Source organism: Vitis riparia, unplaced genomic scaffold, assembly GCF_004353265.1.
Source record: "Vitis riparia cultivar Riparia Gloire de Montpellier isolate 1030 unplaced genomic scaffold, EGFV_Vit.rip_1.0 scaffold573_pilon_pilon, whole genome shotgun sequence".
NCBI lineage: Eukaryota > Viridiplantae > Streptophyta > Magnoliopsida > Vitales > Vitaceae > Vitis > Vitis riparia.
Window position 1 is genome coordinate 159,898 of NW_023269704.1, and position 18,719 is coordinate 178,616.

Here is an 18,719-nt window from a genome sequence, read left to right on the forward strand (position 1 = left end):
CTATGGCCCTAGTCAACGGGTTATAATTGTTGACATACTTGGACCTAATCAATGGGTTATAATAGTTGATATTATATGGCCCTAGTCAACGGGTTATAATAGTTGACTTTATGGCCCTAGTTAACGAGTTATAATTGTTGACATTTGGTTTTGTTCACAATAACTAGAACAAATTTGAAACTAGCCACTCATTTGTGAAGTCCCACCTAATTGGGCACCATTTTTTATTTGATAACCAGAGTAAAGATATTTTGAATGCATTCGATTTGGTTTTAATGAGAAATTGTTTTGAAATGGATATGAGAAAGGTTGTTGAAAAGTTTGAATATATTAGTGTTTTGAACTCAAAAGTTTTTATGAAAATAAGTATATGTTATATCTCCTATTTGCAAGCATTATTGAAAATGTTTGATCTATGAAATTGTATTGTTGATGTTCCTTATTGAGCTTTAAGCTCATGCCCCTTTGTTGATAATTTTTCAGGTACTCTCAATTCGGGCGAGGAGTGATGGCTAGGCTGGGGAATTTTTCGTTGTTAGGATTTTGGCTCAAACTTTATTTTGGACATTGTTTAGATGTTAAAATTTAATTCCTCATTTAAATTATTTGAATTTGGAGTTATTTGGACAATAACACTCTGGTTGATGTGTTAGTTTTTTTTAAAGTCGATACTTGGGGATTTTAAAATTTTGTCCTACTACTCTAAACATGAATTTGGTAATTGGTAAATTTCCAGTTACAATATGAATGTTTGTGTCGTTTCCACTTTAAGCCTTTGGGCTTGAGGTGTGAAATGACCGTCATGCCCTTGGAGTGGGTTTTAGGGCGCAATAGAGTGGTATTAGAGCACTAAGTTATGATCTTGTTGGGAACTTGAATCGGTTTAGATTGGGGATAGATGAGTGATGAATTAGTTTAAGTTTTGGTTTCGTTTAATATAAGTTATAATGTTTGGAGATTGTCTAGTGATGATTCGTTATAGAAATATGTCAATTGACTTGGTACTCCCTAACCTTCAAGATTTTGGTGATAGATTTGTTAGCTTCCTGATATGTCTATGTTGATTGTTTTAGGAAAAGTGTGACTTTCACATTTCCGGTAAGCTTGAGTTTAGTTTTGAGGGAAAACATGTGATTAGACCATTGTGTATGATGTTAGCTTTATGGGCTAGTTCCTAGCTTAGAAAGGGTTCTTAAGGGTTATATGCTTATGTGGTGCAAGATAGAAAAAAAAAATCCAATCTATTATTGCCAAGTTGATAAAGGTTTAATGATGCAATCTTAGTATTCTAGAGGTCACTTAGGAATTAGAAAAGGACATAAGAGAAAAGCATCCTCATTATTTGAAGATTTATGGATGTCAAGTTTAGAGGACTAAACTTTTGTTAAGGAGAGGAGGATGTAACACCCCAAAATAAACTTTAGGGGCAAAATAGTAAATTAAAAATTAATTAATTAAACTCATTAAAGGTAAAAGAGTCATTTTACAATTAAAAATCCTAAGTATAAATTAGATTTTCCTCTTATCTTCTCTATTAAGAAAACTCTATTAACCAAAAATCAAAGAATTGGAGAACATAGGACTTAAGGTTTGAAGTCTAGAGTTTGAAGTTCATATTTTTCTAGGTAAGATTCTAACCCTAGTTAATATATTATATTCGTTAGTTATTTTTGAACACATTAGATATTCTTTAGAAATTTTTAATTTAGATTAGAGTTAGTTTAGTTAATCTATTTTAAGATCAAAAGATTGAAATTATGACTATAGATTTTTTCGTTGATGAAAATAGGGAAATTCGAAATTTTTTTAGATGAATAGATCTAAACAATGAAATTTTAAAACTTAAATGAGTAAATAAATCTATGATTATATGTGGCTTAAGGGATTGGAAAATAATAAGAAAAAGAACTATATGTTTCCAGATTTTGGATTTGAGGCACTAAAGAAAGAAAGAAAAAAATTTAATATGTAATCGTGAGAGGCAAAGAGTGGTAGTGGAATAAATTAAAATAATAATAATGAGTAGAATTGGTGGGGTTGTTGGAGTTGTTAAAAGTACATGCGGTATTTTGTTAAGAAGGGACATTGGGATTAATAAGAATAAGAATAATGATAATAATAATAATAATAATAATAATAATATTAGTAGTAGTAATAATAATAATAATAATAATAGTTGGATTAATAAGAATAATGATAATAATGATATTAATAATGATAATAATAATAATAATAGTAAGAATTGTGTGATTATTTGGATGCTTGTGAGTGACTTATAGTAGGGCTATTTGGATGTTACGGGGTATCAAAAAAATATAGTAATAATAATAGTAATTGTTTTTAATAAAAGTTTTAATTTAGTTTAAGTAAACAAAAGAAATAAATGGTTGAATAAGATTTGAAAGAAATATGAGTTTATAAAAAATTTGGAAATTCATTAAATTATATTATTATTGTTAAAGAAGTTGAAAATAATATTTGATAGAATAATATTAGCATGAAAAATTAATTAGGATCCCTAATACTAAATAAAATATTTTTAGGATTGTCAAATTTTTACCTTTAGATAATTGTGTCTGATATTATGTTAGGTGAGAGTAAATTCGTCAAGCTAAATACTTCAAGGTTTTTAGCACTTCTTCAAGGTAAGGCAAATTAGTGCAAATTTTTATAAAAGAAAATAATTTCATTTTTATATTGTATTTTGAAATATGTAAAAATATTATTTTTATTTTTTCGCATGGATCAAATATGTGTTTTGTATGGAAATTATATTTGAGAAATTTCTTTATTTATGAAAAATGAAAAATTTTGAAGATATGATATTTTGTTTTGCAAGTTTGAATTAATAAAATAAAGTGTTTGACTCTGGTTTCTATGACCCTAGTTAACGGGTTATAATTGTTGACATATTCGGCCCTAATCAACGGGTTATAATAGTTGATGTTATATGGCCCTAGTCAACGGGTTATAATTGTTGACATTTGGTTTTTTTCACCATAACTAGAACAAATTTGAAACTAGCCACTCATTTGTGAAGTCTCTCCTAATTGGGCACCATTTGTTATTTGATAACTAGAGTAAAGATATTTTGAATACATTCGATTTGATTTTGATGAGAAATTGTTTTGAAATGGATATGAGAAAGGTTGTTGAAAAGTTTGAATGTATTAGTATTTTGAACTCAAAAGTTTTTTGAAAATAAGTATATGTTATATCTCCTATTTGCAAACATGATTGAAAATGTTTGATCCATGAAACTGTATTAATGTTCCTTATTGATCTTTAAGTTCATGCCCCTTTGTTGATAATTTTTCAGGTACTCTCAATTCGGGAGAGGAGTGATGGCTAGGCTGGGGAATTTTTCGTTGTTAGGATTTTGGCTCAAACTTTATTTTGGACATTGTTTAGATGTTAAAATTTAATTCCTCATTTAAATTATTTGAATTTGGAGTTATTTGGACAATAACACTCTGGTTGATGTGTTAGTTTTTTTTAAAGTCGATACTTGGAGATTTTAGAATTTTGTCCTACTACTCTAAACATGAATTTGGTAATTGGTAAATTTCCATTTACAATATGAATGTTTGCGTCGTTTCCAATTTGAGCCTTTGGGCTTGAGGTGTGAAATGACCGTCATGCCCTTGGAGTGGGTTTTGGGGCATGACACCATCACTCCTATTCCTCTTCCTTTGTTGTTCCCTATATTGATGAAGCTCTTCATTATTTTTTTCTGCAATAAGGGCTTTGTCCACAATCTCTAAATAGATACCAAGTTTTAGAATAGATATCTTATTCTTTAGGTAGGGCTTTAATCCATCCTAACACTTTAATGCTTTTTCCTCCTCCGTAGCAATCAACTGTGGGGCAAAACGTTACAATTTTGTAAATTTGTTCTCATATTGGGCCACAGTCATCTCCCCCTGTTCCAAACGAACAAACTCTCCCACCTTTTGTCATCTAACACTGTCAGGAAAGTACTTTTTATAGAAGGCCTCCCTAAACTGACTCCAAGTTATAGGTCCTTAATCCTCTAAAAGCCTCTTAGTCATATGCCACCAAGGATCTGCTTCTTTCTCTAACATAAATGCTGCATAAGAGGCCTTTTGCTCCTCAGAGTAATCTATGACATCAAAGAATTTTTCCATCTTAAGAATCCAAGCCTCTACTTCTGTTGGATTTGAAGTGTTAGAAAAATAAGGACCTAGTTTCTTAAAGTCATCAAAGGAGCTACTCCTAGAAGATGAGGATTGTCCCTGACCATTAGTCTCAGCAGCTCTAGCTTGACACTCAACCAAACCAACGAAAGTTCTGAGATACTTATAAAGCCCTTCTGCATTCATGGGAGGCAAACCCTCAAGTGAAAGAAGTACACCATCATTAGCCTGGCTATTTTGGGAAGATGTTGTTTTTCTTGGTGGCATCATCTCCTATAAAGCATAAGGTATAGGTAAATTAGTCACTAAGAAACCAAGTAGACAATTTGGATTTATAAGGAAGAAAGAGTTTATAAAAGATGAAGTTAAAACTTAAACTAATGTGTCACTCATCTATCCCCAAATTAAACTAACACAAGTTCCTAACAAGATCATAACCTAGTGCTCGATACCACTCTATCATGCCCCAAAACCCACTCCAAGGGCATGATGGTCATTTCACACATAAAGCCCAAAGGCTCAAAGTGGAAACAACTCAAACATTCGTATTATAACTAGAAAATTACCAATTACCAATTACCAAATTCCTGTTCAAAGTAGTAGAACAAAAATTCTAAAATCTCCATATAATAATTTTTGAAGCTAACACATCAAACCAAGTGTTGTTGTCCGAATAACTCCCAACTCAAATAATTCTAATGGAAAATAAATTTTTAACATCTAAACAATGCTCAAAATAAAGAAAGTTTTAACAAAAGTCCTAACAAACCAATATCTCCTCATAACTGTCACTTCTCACAGAGGGTACCTGAAAAGTTATCAACAAAGGGGGGGGGGGTATGGAATGAGCTCAAAGCCCAATAAGGAATATTAATACAGTTTCATGGATCAAATATTTTCAACTATACTTACAAATAGGAGATATAACATATACTCTATTTATAAAACTTTTGAATTAAAACATGCTAATGCATTTAAACAGTTCAACAAACATTTTCATATATATAAAAATCATTTCATATTCATTCCAAATCAAATACATTTCAATTTTTTTCACTTTGGTTATCAAATAGTAAATAGTGCCCATTTAAGTGGGATTTTACAAATAGGTGGCTAGCCCCAAATGTTCCTTTTAAGGAGGACGAAACCAAACACTACTTGTACTAATAACCTCTAACCAAACTCCTAAAGGTTGGGGTCCAAATCAATTACATTTTCCACCATAAAAATGTAAAGGTCAACTATTATATCCCATTGACAAGGGCTAAAAATTCAACTATTATATCCCGTTGACAAGGGTCAAATAAACTAGAGTCAAATTCTTTATTTTATTTATTCCAACTTACAAAAGTAGAAAATTCCCAAGTATTTCGATATAAACAAAATAAATGTTATAACACATTTTTTTCCATACAAAAATATATTTGATCCATGTTTAAAAGCAAAATTAACAATTGCACATTTCAAACAACATATATATATATAATTATTTTCCTTTGCAAAATTTGTATTAATTTCCCTTACCTCAAAAGAAGTCCTAAAAAACTTTGAAGAAAAATAATCCTGAAAAAAATCTACTCTTCACCTAACAAAGTATAAGAGAAATAACCATTACTATTTATCTAAAATTATAGGTTTGACAATCCTAAAATTTTAGGCATTCAAATTAATTTTTTTAATTATGAAAGATAATTTAATATATTCCTATTTTAGAAAAATTAATAAATTTCCAATTCATATAAAACTTAAATTTATTTTCAATTTATTTCTTAGGACACAACATAATTTAATTAAATTGCAATTTATTTCACTAATTAAATTATATACTATGTGATAACTTACACCCATCATTAGTATAATTATAATACCAAAAACTTTACTTCCTTTTATTTATAAATTATGTTCTCTGGCTTTCAAGTTTTATTTCACTAAACATAACCTATACTTAATATAATAATATATATATATTAACCACCAAACACCATGCGTACACATCCTCCTTTATTATTAATATTATTATTTTCACAATTCTTAATCTTCCACATCCAACCACTCACACACTCCACGTGCATGCCTCTTTATTATTATTAATATTATTACTTTCATCATTCTTCATCTTCCACACACACACATTCTTCTTCCTTTTTTTTAAAAAAAAAAAAACCTTCCTTCGGTGCACATGCGTTCTTTATTTTATTTTATTTATTTATATTTTATATTTCTTAATATTTTCCAATCCCTTAAGTCACATATAATAATATATTTATTTAATCATTCTTTTTTTTTTTTTTTTTTGAAATTTCAATGCTTAGATCTATTCATCTAAGAAATTTTGAATTTCCTTATTTTCATCAATAGAACAACCTATATTCATAATTTCAATATTTTGACCTAAATTTTTAAATCGATTAACCCTAGCCTAAATCAAAATCTTCCAAAGATTTCTTTTTTCATCTACAAACTCAAGATTTCCGAATTTCCAACAATGAATCAACCCATAATCTTAAATTTCCAATATTTTGATGTAAAAACGTATTTAAAAAAAAATAAACTAACCCTAATCTAAATTAAAAATTTTCAAAGAATATTTAGCGTGTTCAGAACTAACTAATGAATATAACATATTAATTTAGGGTTAGAATCTTACCTGGAAAAATTTGAACTTCAAACTCTGAACCTCTAACCCTTGAGCCCTATGATCTCCAATTCTCTAATTTTGGTTGATAAGGTTTTCTGAATAAAGAAGGCAATAGGAAGATCTAATTTATACCTAAGACTATTAATTGTAAAATGACTCTTTCACCCTTAATGAGTTTAATTGATTGATTGATTACTTTGTAATTTACTATTTTGCCCCTAAAGTAAATTTTGGGGTGTTACACAACGACTATTCCAAAATTCAGAATTTTGAATTAAAGAGAAATTTACTATTTGGGCAGAATCCAAAAGCTATGGTTCTTTCTATATAAGACTTTGTTTGCATTATCTTCGGTAGCTTCTAGGCTTTAGATTTGTATAGTGATGGCTTTTTCAAGTAATAGGTTTTGTGACTGTTTCCTGATTTAACATTTGTCCATTATGTCTTTTAGAGGGCTGAGTTTTGTTTGTCAAAAGTGGAACAACAACCATGTATCTCAACAATAATGGCACTTTTACCTCTCATCGAAGCATTTGATCATAGATCAAATTTTAAAGCATGGAAATGGGGGTGTGAAAGTTTTAGTTGTCACCTCCTTATGAGAGATCATAAGGATTACAGCACCAGATGTTCCTTACAATGATAATCAAATGAAGGTACTCATAATTGAACTACTTAATATGCTAAATCATGCAATTTTCTTTTGTTTTGGATGTTAAAAGTTATTAATTTATTTAATTATTATATATTTATTTATTTAGTTACCACATCTCTTATTTATTTAGTTACCATATTAAAAAAAAAATTCTTTCCTTTTAGAAATAAGGGTAAATTAGTCTTTATTTCCTTGGAAACGGTATAGACCACTAATTTAAAAGTCCTACCATTTAAATGCCCACTAGGACATTTCAATGTTAGTCTTGATCCAAATTTTTTATTTTGCGTTTTCCATACCTTGTCCTAGACAATGAGGCTTAGGAAATTTAGGAAAACCAATTTCTAATGGAGGCCCAACATTAAGCCCAAACATTTTAACAAATTTTAATTCTTTTAATTGGACGGTATACTTCTTGATTTAATGGCTTGCATGTTTCATATGTTTAAAGACTTTTATAATAAGAGGATATTTAAAAGTAACCTTGAGAGTATTAAGAACATTTCCTAATGCTTGAAAGCAACTCAGGGGGCTGTTTGGATATACTTCTTGTTAACTTCTATATATATAATATACAAGAATTCTTAAAACCTTACATTGAAAATAAAATAGTTGTTAAAAATTGATTAAAAAATATTAAGATATTAAAAAAAATTTACTACCTCAAATTTAATTTTTTTTTTTTTAAACAAGTAATTATTAAGGCCATAAGATAAGTCTATACCTTTATATATAAAAATTTCTTACTAAAAAACCAAACAAAAGTATATCCAAATAAAGCTTAAAGTTCTATATATATATATGTGTGTGTGTGTGTGTGTGTGTGTGTGTGTGTGTGTGTGTGTGTGTGTGTGTGTGTGTGTGTGTGTGTGTGTGTGTGTGTGTGTGTGTGTGTGTGTGTAACAATACATGATAAAAAATATTATCAAAAACTATTTTTAATTTCATATTTAAATATTAATTAGGTTATCATAAAAGCTTTCTGGTAGAAGCGTTATTGACAAAAGCCTAAACCTTAGACCTTGTAAGATCAAACTATATCCATCTTTCTTTTTAAATCATTCCTCAACTTGCTTAATTTTTGGAGTTTACATGATACACTCATAAGTGGCTCAAGAAAAAGGTACAAAAATTAAAAAATAAAAAGAAATTCACTAACACTTTGAGGGGTCAACTCCTCCTAATTATACAACTCATAAATTGATAAGATATCAATTTCACATCTTATTCCATCAAAATAAAGACTTAAATATAGATAATTATATAACTAATTTCCCTTACAAATAAGAAACAACCTACCAAATAAATAAAACCAATCACTTACACATTCTCACCTTTAACATTAAAAATAAATACTTCAAAACAAAATAAGGAACATTGAAACAAAACAAACAAGACGGGGTCTTCTTGCGCATAACTTGGCTTCCATGTGTATGGCTTAGCAAGCACATTGAAGCCATTATATGCATCACTTATAATTAAAGGAAGTTATATTACAAATAGGATCCTAAGTTTTAGATACTTCATCCATTTTTAAGAGAAAATTACAAAAATCATTTTTTAATTTTTACCTCTATCTCAATTTAGTCTCTAATTTTTATTCTTTTAGTAATATCAATCATAAATTATACGTTGACATTAGACCATTTGATTAAGATTTTTAATTTGTTAAAAAAAAAATGAAAAGTACATAGATAAATTGAAAATATTCAAATATATGATATAAAAAGTCATACCAATATTTATTTGCTTGTTAGCAAAAGGCCCAATTTGACATTTGGATATAATTTATGATTGATATTATATATAAAGTTTAAAAGACTAAATTGATATATAAGTGAAAGTATGTGGGTGATTTTTGTAATTTGTCCTAAGGTTTTTTTTTTCTTTTAATCCAACACTATTGTCTTCTTAGTTTTGCCTTGTCTTTTTATTTTTTATTTTCATAAATTCCATCAATTATAATTAGAACAAAGCTAGAAGTTTTTAGTTTTAGTATTGGTATTCTTCCAAATAATTAGATGGCCTAAAAAATAAATATATTATCATTTTTAGAGTTTCATCTAGAAAAATTGCACTTTTTTAAGGTGTCATATATATATATATATATATATATATATATATATATATATATATATATATATATATATATATAAGGTCCGTGGTTATGAAATTAGAATATTTTTTCTTAATAATTGGGTGTAATATTTATTACCTTTATGGTAACTAACCCAAAATGAATTGGAGTTTCCTCTTTGTAAAGTTGTCCATGATAAAACATAGATTGGAGCATAGCAGCTAAGTTTAGGGGAAAACCATCATTTCCTATCATTTTTCATTTTAAATATTTAATGTTCATACCTTAGAACTTTTGTTCAAACATGAATGTAGCTATTAATTTATGTATTATATAAAATGAGGGAATTATTCTATTTTGAGTCATAGCTACTATTTATTTTTTGAGACAACTATATTTTGCATGATTCATCCTTTCATATGAATAATAATGAAAGAATTGTTGTCTTAATATATAAAATTACATTGAAGGGATTAATAGGTAGTTGAAGTAATCAACCCTAAATTTAGTTTTCTCTATCAACACTACAAGAAAAATGGGAAACAATGACGTTTTTTAAGCGTCAAGAAAGGTAACAGATGGCGCTTCTCTAAAGCGTCCTTTCCGCCTCTGTCATTGTATGTCTTAGGCAAGAATGACACTTTCAAGAAGCGCCATCTTTGGCTGAAAAAAGCCCACCAAAATGAAGGTTTTGTTTTTGGCTGAAAGATGACTTTACAAAACTCTAAATCCGATCTTCACCGTTCAAATTTAAGATTAATGACTTATGAACCTCTCCTCCAAATTTCAGCTCAATCAGACCATTAACAAAGCGGCATCGGACCTTTGATGAAATCTGGGCATGATGTAAAAAACCGCTGTTTTTCTCTCTTCTCCTCTTTCACTCTAATGACTGTCCGAAACTCCAAATCAGATCTCCACCGTTAATATTGAAGATACATGAGCCACGAACCTCTCCTTCAAATTTCAACTCGATCGGACCACGGACAAAGCGGGATCGGACATTTGATGAAATCTGGGCATGATGAGAAAAACCTACGTTTTTCTCTCTTCTCCTCTTTCTTTATAATGACTTTCCGAAACTCCAAATCCGATCTTCACCGTTCAGATTGAAGATAAATGAGTCACGAAACTCTCCTCCAAATTTCAGCTCAATCGGACCACAGACGAAGTGGGATCGGACCTTTGATGAAATCTGGATGAGAAAAACTTGCGTTTTTCTCTCTTCTCTTCTTTCTCACTAAAAACGGTGGCTCTCTCCCTTCTTTCTTGTCTTCCAAAAGTTAGGGTTTTCAATGGAGACTTTATAACAAATTCTAAAATACCATGCATGTCCTTTTTCAATAAATTAAAAATAGTATTCTTTATTTCATCTTTCAATAATAATTTTTATATATTGAACTCATAATGAATTTATATTGTTTAATTATTTGATATTTTAGTTTGATGTTGGTTTAATTTGAATATTGATATTTTAAAAAAAAAAACTAATTTAATAGAATGAGCTTAATAGATTGTATTGATACAAACTATAAAAAAAATAATATAAAATAATAAAAAAATAATTTATTAGGATTTTATTTTATTTATATCCAATTTTTTTAAAAAAACCTTAATGTAGCAACTTTATGTCATTAATATTAATGTCAATTTACCATAATTAATTTATAGAATAAAATTCTAATATCAAAATTTGTATAAGTTAATTTAAAAACAAAAATTTTAAAAGTCAATACAACTATGACACTTATTAGAAGCGTCATTACATACCCATCAAATAATGATGCTTATAATAAGTATCAAGGTAAATAATAAAACTATGATGCTTCTTATAAGCGTCATTATATACACAGTTATAAGGAAAAAGATGACATCAAATAATGACACTTATAATAAGTATCAAGATAAATAATACAACTATGACACTTCTTATAAGCGTCATTGTATACCCTCAATAATGACGCTTTTAGAAAGCGTCATAAAATAAAACGTCATTAATTTCAATTTTTGTAGTAGTGCAATAATATCAATATTGAGTAAAATTTGATGAATCCCATAGAAATACACAAGATATAATATGGAAAAACCAACTAGCAAGCTAAATGTTAAAAACCATGGGTGGTATCTCAACCATTAAATAATCTTGATATTAAGTAAAATTTAATGAATCCCATAGATTCCCAATCACATAATAAACACAGGATATAATATGGAAAAACCAACTTGTGGCCTAAATGTAAAAAATTGTGCGTGTGGTCTCTCAACCGTTAAATAACCTACTAAATATGAGAAAACAATATACATATATATATATATATATATATATATATATTATATATATATATATATATATATATATATATATATATATATACTTGATTACTTATTCTATAGGGTCTTATACCAATAGTACTTACATTCCTTGTCCAAATTCTTGATGCAATATTCCCTGTGCTCTTTAGTAGATATCTTGAGGCCCTTATTGAAGTTTTGTTGTATGAGTCTTTAACTTTCATTATAGACAAGAGGTTCTTTCAAGAAATATCTTAAAAGGTTCAAAAGATGGAGTTACAAACTTTAAGAATGATTATATTCTCTAGAGTTTTTGGGAGTTCACAAAATTCCAATAGAACAAACTATTTTATAATAGAAAAACCTTAACAAACAATTATAAAGAGTTTCTTAATTTAAAACATTTCAAAATTGAGATTTTTGAGTTAGAAAAAAAGAAGGAAACTAATTTGAAAGTCCCAACATTTAAATGTCTACAAGAATGTTTGAATGTTCGTCTTGATCCAAATATTTTATTTTGTATTTTTTTCATCCTTATCCTAGACAACAAGGCTTAGGCAAATTAGGAAAATCAATTCATAATGGAGGCCCAATATTAAGCCCAAAAATTTTAACCAATTTTAATTCTTTTAATTCGTATTAAAGCATTAATTGTGTTATCATAATGTGTAATAACACATGATAAAAGATACTATAAAAAACAATTCTTTTATTTTATATTTAAACATTAATTGTGTTTTATAAAAGATTCTGGTAGAAATGTTACTAACAAAAGCTTAAACCCTAGACCCTCTAAGATCCAACTAGATCCATCTTCCTTTTTAAATCATTCCTCTACTTGCTTAATTTTTTTAGTATACTTGATATGCTCATAAGTGGGTTAAGAAAAAGATAAGAAAATTAAAAGATATAAAGAAACTTGCTAACACTTGATAATACAACTAAAAAATTGATAAGATATAAAGTTCATGTCTTATTCCATTGAGATAAACACTTAAATATCCATAGTTCTAATATTAAGTTCCTTACAAATAAGGAACAATCTAGCAAAGAAATAAAGGCAATGACTTACACATTCTCACCTTTAATAACAAAAATAACATCTTCAAAACAAAAGAACCATTCAAACAGAACAAGCAAGACTTGGTCTTTTTGCATATAACTTGACTTCCACATGTATGACTTAGCAAGCACATGCAACAGTACTTCTCAAATCTTATTGGTTTTCTTCAAGCTTATATAATTTTCTTGGACAATAGTGTAGTAACGATAGTGTCCCATGATGTTGTTAGTTGATATTGGGTCTGAGCATGCATTTTCTATTAGTATGTGAGAGATTCCAAGGATGATAGGAAGAAGAATGAAAAATTTAAAGGAAAGTTAACTACTAATCAAACCTATGTTATGTTGACAACTTCCATTATTTTGTTGCTCAAAGAAAAACAAACATATATTTCATGGTTGCCTGGAAAGAAGTATAACAATTAGTTCTCAAAGCCCTTCATTTATTGATATTGCTACCCATTGTGATTGGTTGTTGTTGTTGTTGTTTTTTGCTTCTTTTTTTTCCTTTCTTTTTTAGCCCCCCTTTTTATGACTCAAACTTATATGCTATTTGGATAGTAATAGCAAAAAGCTGACCTTGTGGTTTCTTTAATTGACAATATTGAAACATCCTCGATGTACAAGCTAATACCAACATAATTTTTCTAAGGACATTTATACTTGTCAAAGATATCAACATAAATTTTTCAAAGGATATTTATACTTGTCAATGATGATAAAATATGAACAAAATGATCTTATCATCAAACTTCAGTAGAAAATTTTTCTTTTAAGTTTTTTTTTTTTTCTTGAAACAAGTTAATGTCAATGTTTTTAATACTAGACCGGATATTGAATTGAAAAAGTTATCGGTACACGGTTCACTGGTTGGACCAATGGTCAAATTGATGACGTCATAAATATATAATTTATATTTTACTTAATTTAAAAATAATTTTAAGTACATATAATTAAATTTTAATAATATTTGTAATATTATTTATTCGATTTTATATAGATGTATTAACATTTTTTATTTATTAAACAAAATGTATACAATATTTAAATATGAAAAGAAAATGGTAAAAATCATATTTAAATATTGAACATATTGAAAACAAAAAAAAATGTATTATGTAATTTTCATATATATATATATATTTGTATTTGTATTTATAATTATAATTATTTTTTTAAAATAACCTATATAGTTTTTCCTTGTTAAATTTCAGTGAAAGGATGGTTGTAGCAAAGTGGATAATATTGTATTGGGAATCTTGAGGTCTATCTTTCAAGCTCTCCTTCTTGCAATGAAAAAAGTTGAGGTTTTCCTTAAATTTCTTCACATTGATCCCACATCGGGAGTGAGAGGAAGCATGAATAGATTTATGAAACTCTTTCCATCTCTTACAAATCAATTGGCTGTTAGGCTGGGCCATAGGGCTCATTGCATAATTTTTTAGGCTATTTTGCTAAGAAGACTCCATCATAGGAGTAGACACTAGGCCAAGGGAAATGTGGGCCGTTTTGCCAAAAAGAAAAAGAGGTGGTGGAGTTGACCCATGCAATTCTGTCCAGGTCACCGGTTCGAGGCCGATCTACTTAGTAGACGGTCCAAAGAGGGAAAACGGGCCAGAATGCCCTCTGAGCGGCGACCGGACCGGAACGGACCGGTTCGGATTTAAAAAATTGGCTAATGTTATTAATTAAATAATTCCTTAAACATGTTAGTTTTCCTAATTCAATAATAAACTTTTCTTATGGATTTATTTTTCCTTGGTTTTTGTAATATTTTGCATTATTAAGGTTTTGTTTGGATACTCTTCTCGATTTTTTTTTCAAAAATAGAAAGTAGCATAATTTCTATATAAAAATTAGAGAATCTTGTACAAAAAGTACATACTTTGTGTCCTTTTGAATATATTTTGTGTTTTCTATTTTTAAAAATAAAAAATAGTATTGTCTTTTATATAAAATATAAAGACTTTAAAGACTTGCATTAAGATTGTAATGGTCTTTTAAAATTGATTTAAAAAATTAAGATATTAAAATCTCTTTCTTACCTCAAATTTAAAAAAAATTTAAAATAATTTTTAAAGGGATGAGGTAAGTTTTATATGAGAGTTCATTTTTTAAAAATTATTAGCTTTTTAAATCTTATTTTATTAAAAGTAAAAATAATTTTAAATACATAAATTAATAATTAATAATATTTGTAATATTATTTATTCATTTTTAAATAAATTTATTAACATTTTTTATTTATTAAACAAAATATATGCAATATTTAAATATGAAAAGAAAATGGTAAAAATCGTATTTAAATATTAAACATATTGAAAATGAAAAAAAAATGTATTATGTAATTATATATATATATATATATATATATATATATATATATATTTAAATATATTTATATTATTTTTTAAAATAAGCTATATAGCTTTTCCTTGTTAAATTTCAATGAGCATGGTTGTAGCAGAGAGGTCTATGGTTCAAGCTCTTTTGAGTTTTTTAAATTTCTTCACATTGATCCCACATTGGAAGCTCATTGCATAAGTTTTATATGAGAGTTTTTGCATTTTTATGTAGAAGTTTCAATTTTGAAAAAATGCAAAAAATAGGAAACATATCCACTTTGACGCTAAATTATACATTTATTTTTTGCTTTTTCCCCTCTAATTTCAATAGCAAAAGTGGAGTGAAATGGAAAGCCAAAAAATCAAAAGCATAACTGAGACTTAAATTGAGTGTAACAAAAAATCAAAAAATCCACAACAAACACCAAACATTTGCCATTCCTTCAAATCCTGCCAACGATAGGCATCTAATTACAGAATGAATTAAAGAATAATACACTTTTCAATTATACCTAAGCCCCTTGTTCTTATATTGCATTGAAACTGGGAAGGAAAGTAGTTAGAGTAGCTTCATCCTCCCATTCTAACTCATTCCACCACTCTTGCTCTCCTACCATCACAACTCTACCTTGATTGGCACTGTTGGAGTTGAGTGGCAGCCTCTTCAGCTTGGGACACCCAATTACTTCAATTCTGCCAAGGTAAAGAAAGGGCAAGGGATTCCGGTACACATTCTTCAGTTGGGGTAAACCATTTAACTCCAGTCGTATGAGTTTTGTGAATGGGCTCAGATTTCCTCCATCCTCTGCACCTTTACCTATCAATTCTTCTATTTCATCACACTGTCCTATTTTAAGATATAGGAGGTTTGGGGCAAAAATAAGCCATGTCAAATTCTTCAACATCTGGCATCTATTGATGACCACTTTGCAAAGGCCATGGAAGCATTTGACCTTCGGGTTGAGACTGCTATACCCCACTGTTTCCTTTCCTTTCCCTGCCCAATCAAACTTAATCTCTCTCAAACTATCCAAATCTTCCATCATAAGCCCATAGAGATGCTTCATATTTTCGAGAGATGATAGGTTGAGTGAGCTTGAACCTTTGAACATCTTGAGGCAGATTGCATAAGTGCAACTCGGTAACTTTCTGGAACTTAAAAATCTCTTAAACACTGAGGCACTTGCTATGGTGACAGTTAAAAGCGTCAAGTATTTCAAACTCTCCAATTCCTCTACCAAGGACTCCATACCATATGATTCAACGCTTCCTTCAACTGCTTGACCATAAAGTCCACAATTGTACATGCCAACGGCTTGCAACATTAAAAGACTTGATATTAGTCCTCGTGGAATTGAAGAGACTTTAGATAAACACAACATCAAAATCTTCAATTGTACGAGATTCTTCATCTCAATTGGCAACTTCTTTATCTCTGTACCACATAAATCAAGATATTGCAATGAAACCAAATTAGAAATATCTGATGGTAACTCAACTATTTTGGTTCTTGATAAGCTCAACACTCTTAGATTGGGCATAAATTGGAAAAAACCATTGCTTATCATCTGCAAATCACTATTCAAATCTAGACGAAGTGTCAAGAGATTGGGACATGTGGGTGATCCTGTTAACTTCTCAATTCGCTTGTTCATTAGTGAAATCCTTTCTGTCGTCGTCCATTTGACAAAGTCAGGTGCTTGGGTCAAACCAGCACTTGTTTGTACCAAAAACTTGCCCTTCATCTCCCCCATTTCACTGGTTATCCACAAGGCCATATCACGAACAACATCATGAAATTTTACCAATTTAGTATCTAAAGATTCCTCAAGTAGACATGCATGAACGAGAGTACTGATAATATTAAATCCCTGATTTCTGGCTCCATTCGTGTCATCAAATTCATCTAAAAATCCCTCACAAATCCATTGATATATCAAAAGTTCCTTAATTATGAAAAAATCTTCTGGGAATAAAGAACAATATAAGAAGCAAGATTGAACTATTTTGGAGGGCAAACTATCATAGCTGTATTTCAAAAGTGGGTACACTCGGTGCCCCATACCTGGAAAATTTGAAGCACATGTTTGTAGTACTCTAATTGCATGCTTCCATCTTGGGGTGTCACTTTAGAAGCCATGGCTCGCCCTACGGTAATTATCGCCAGTGGCAAACCGCAACACTCTTTTGCAACCATTTCAGCCAGCTCAGATATTTCTGGATCAGAATTAAGGGCATCCTTTCCCACATATTTTTTAAACAAATCCCACGAATCCTTCCATGCCAAAGATTTCACTTGGATCTTCTTGTGAGCTCCCATTTGCCCGCACAAGTCCAGAGATCGAGTGGTGAATATCAGCTTGGACTTATTTTGTTGGTCAGGAGGTGGAATTCCCACTTCTAACAGATCCATTTGCTCCCACATGTCATCCAACAACATCACAAACCTCTTTTTGCTCGAGGCTTTCCAGATGTCTTTGGCTTTCTCATGGCGGCTTTTTCTTTTCCATTTATCATCACAGAACCCCACCTTCTCCCAAATCTCATTTTGAACCCGCTCTAGATTTGGAGTTCTTGAAACCACTACCCAAATTACGACATCAAAATTGTGGGATGTTTTCAGGAAATGATTGTTGATTTGTGTCAAGAGGGTGGTCTTCCCAACGCCCCCCAACCCATATAAGCCGATCATCCCTACATGTTCTTCTTCGAGACTCCTCCAAACTTTGTCAAATGTTGATTCCAAGCCCACAGTGGGTCGGCCGGGTATTTCCTCCACAGGAGCTGGAGGTACAATATCAGCCACCACCTCAAAATTACGTCCTTCGCTCATTAGAGTAGCCATATCTTGTAGCTTCCTGGCCACTTTTTTTCCCAACGTGTAGCTGGAGATGCAAAGCTTGGGATGGCAACAACCATGTAATCGTTTCTCCTCAATGGTCTCCGCTCCATCTCCAATCAATTGACCGACTTCAGTTTCCATGGCTTCCACCCTGGAAAGCCAGCCTTGTACTTGATCCAGACGTTTCATTTGTTGTCTCTCAGCCACATCCACCTTCCTATTCACATCGTTCTTCAGCTCCCTTAATTTTTGAAGCTCTGTTCTCAAAGTAACCTGATTTTCTGCAAGCTTGCATATGTAATTTGCTCGAGCAGCAGTGCAATCACAACAACCAGCGATGTCGTTGGTAGAGATTGAGACTGAGAACACGATTCCCATTGATGTATGAAAAACTCCAAGGAGAAGGTAAGAAAGAGGAATGACAAATTCAAAGCAGAAAAGGAATGCCTTTTGTTTGCAGATATTGGCAAATTGATGAGGAGAACCAAGGAAAAAGGCGATGGGCACCGAGTCGAGGATGATGGGGCGCACATGGGCCCCTTGACAAAGCTAAGTTCTGTTTTCCTTCCTTTTTTTAAAAAAGAAAAAAAAAGAAAAAATAATTGAGAATTAATTATTTGAAAATTGCTTGACAATGCATTTGTTGTTCTA

At 30.1% G+C, this 18,719-nt stretch overlaps 2 protein-coding genes across 2 annotated transcripts; both read right to left on the minus strand.

Annotated features, from left to right (window-relative positions):
* Positions 1-4,025: 4,025 nt before the first annotated feature.
* On the minus strand, positions 4,026-17,004 carry LOC117910076 (disease resistance protein SUMM2-like). Its single transcript, XM_034824131.1, has 2 exons — positions 15,841-17,004; positions 4,026-4,430 (listed from the first exon to the last, which is right to left on the minus strand). Exons 1-2 carry the CDS (start codon positions 17,002-17,004, stop codon positions 4,026-4,028), a joined length of 1,569 nt encoding a protein of 522 aa, XP_034680022.1.
* Positions 17,005-17,261: 257 nt separating this feature from the next.
* On the minus strand, positions 17,262-18,446 carry LOC117910077 (probable disease resistance protein At1g52660). The gene has a single exon (XM_034824132.1). The coding sequence runs from the start codon at positions 18,444-18,446 to the stop codon at positions 17,262-17,264; it is 1,185 nt and encodes a 394-aa protein (XP_034680023.1).
* Between the last annotated feature and the right edge of the window lie 273 nt (positions 18,447-18,719).